Source organism: Priapulus caudatus, unplaced genomic scaffold, assembly GCF_000485595.1.
Source record: "Priapulus caudatus unplaced genomic scaffold, Priapulus_caudatus-5.0.1 Scaffold689, whole genome shotgun sequence".
NCBI classification, from domain to species: Eukaryota; Metazoa; Priapulida; class Priapulimorpha; order Priapulimorphida; family Priapulidae; genus Priapulus; species Priapulus caudatus.
The window spans coordinates 196,012-197,414 of NW_014577750.1; the positions used below are offsets into that span (position 1 = coordinate 196,012).

The following is a 1,403-nucleotide window of genomic DNA, read 5'->3' on the forward strand; positions in this document are numbered from 1 at the left end:
AGACCCACTTGTTGGATGTACTGTACCCACAGCTTACCGGTCCTGCTCTGACTTGAAGTATATTCAAGGAGTAACTGTGAAATGATCTGGCTCAACCGCTTCACACACTCCTCCTCTGCTACGTCGGTGGCAGCTGTTGTCAAGAAAGGCCTTGTACAGGTGTCTGAGTTGGTCTTTGTCAACACTATCCAATGTGCCTGGTGCATCTATCAAGACACTTATGAGAGCAGCTGAAGTGAGAATGTGAGCACGTACGGCACGGGAAAAGGCGCGTCAAAGTATTAAAAAATGGCGGCCATCTTGGATTAGGGTATTTGCATCAATTGAAACCTTACAAAAAGTACCTAAGTAGATTCATTGGGCATTAAAACATATAATTAGACATTTAATTCACGTTTCTAGCTCGACTGGCGCCAGAGTTATGGGAAAAACCCTAAATGGGAGCAATTTTGGACGCCATCTTGGATTCTAGAAAACGCACAAGGGGGATTTCAGGGGATTTTTTAGTATGTTATTCTACACATTTTTCTGAACCTATCCTGAAAAATTCAGCTTGTTTTGAAAAATGTCCGGGTTTGGCCATATTTGAGCTAAAAATCTTGGACTACATCCTGAGATCAATGGCATGCATCTCATGAGGGCATCTCTTCATCAAATTGAATCACCGTGAGAAACTGCTACAATAATATTCCATCTTTCGATTTCAATTGTCATTGGAAATTCGTTCCTATGCAAGGTCACAACTAAAAGATGTACCTTTTAAAGGGAAATTTACTGTGTTAGCATGCCGTTCATTTCACGAGTAATCTCCTTTGTGACAACACGAATGCTTCATGTTTCCTTCTCTTACCTTCCATTCTCCCGCACACTTCTTTGAGAACTCTGCGAAGACAATGATTTCATCAGGATGCTTCTTCTTCTGCTCCGCACGACCGGTCTTCACGAAGTAGGAATACCCCGACATACGGCCCTTTGGCTTGCTTGGGTCCCTCACCATACTGGCAGATGACGTCTATAATTCAGTCCTATGGAGAGAAATAGAAATGTTCAGCATATTATCAGCATTTTTTCTTCATTCGCAGTTTCCTACCTCAACATCATTGCGATCCTGACTTGCACATACATGACCAATCAACTAGAAAGAACTTCACACACCCCAACATGAGTACATGTCAACTTTTATGGAGCACAACTTCTATCCAAGACATCAAGTGCCATCGCTCACCAGCCAGGGGAAAAAATACACGGGGGCGGCGGGCGATTTCGCCCCCGAAATGCCAAAAAGAGCCCCTGAAAATACGATATCGGGGGCGACCCCAAAAGCAAAAGTCGCCCTGGAAATCGATTGTCCAGGTCGGTCCCGCGCCTTGCCGATCTCGCTCGGCCTCTGCCGCTAGCGGCAG

The 1,403-nt window shown here is 44.8% G+C and overlaps 1 protein-coding gene across 1 annotated transcript in view; it reads right to left on the reverse strand.

Moving 5' to 3' along the window:
* The window catches only part of LOC106812807 (high mobility group protein DSP1-like), a 24,012-nt gene extending 22,973 nt beyond the window's left edge, over window positions 1-1,039 (reverse strand). Inside the window, exon 1 of the mRNA XM_014816786.1 lies at window positions 851-1,039. Coding sequence (XP_014672272.1) covers window positions 851-997 — 147 coding nt within the window. The 5' untranslated portion in view covers window positions 998-1,039. The remainder of the gene's footprint in view (window positions 1-850) is intronic.
* Window positions 1,040-1,403: the final 364 nt, after the last annotated feature.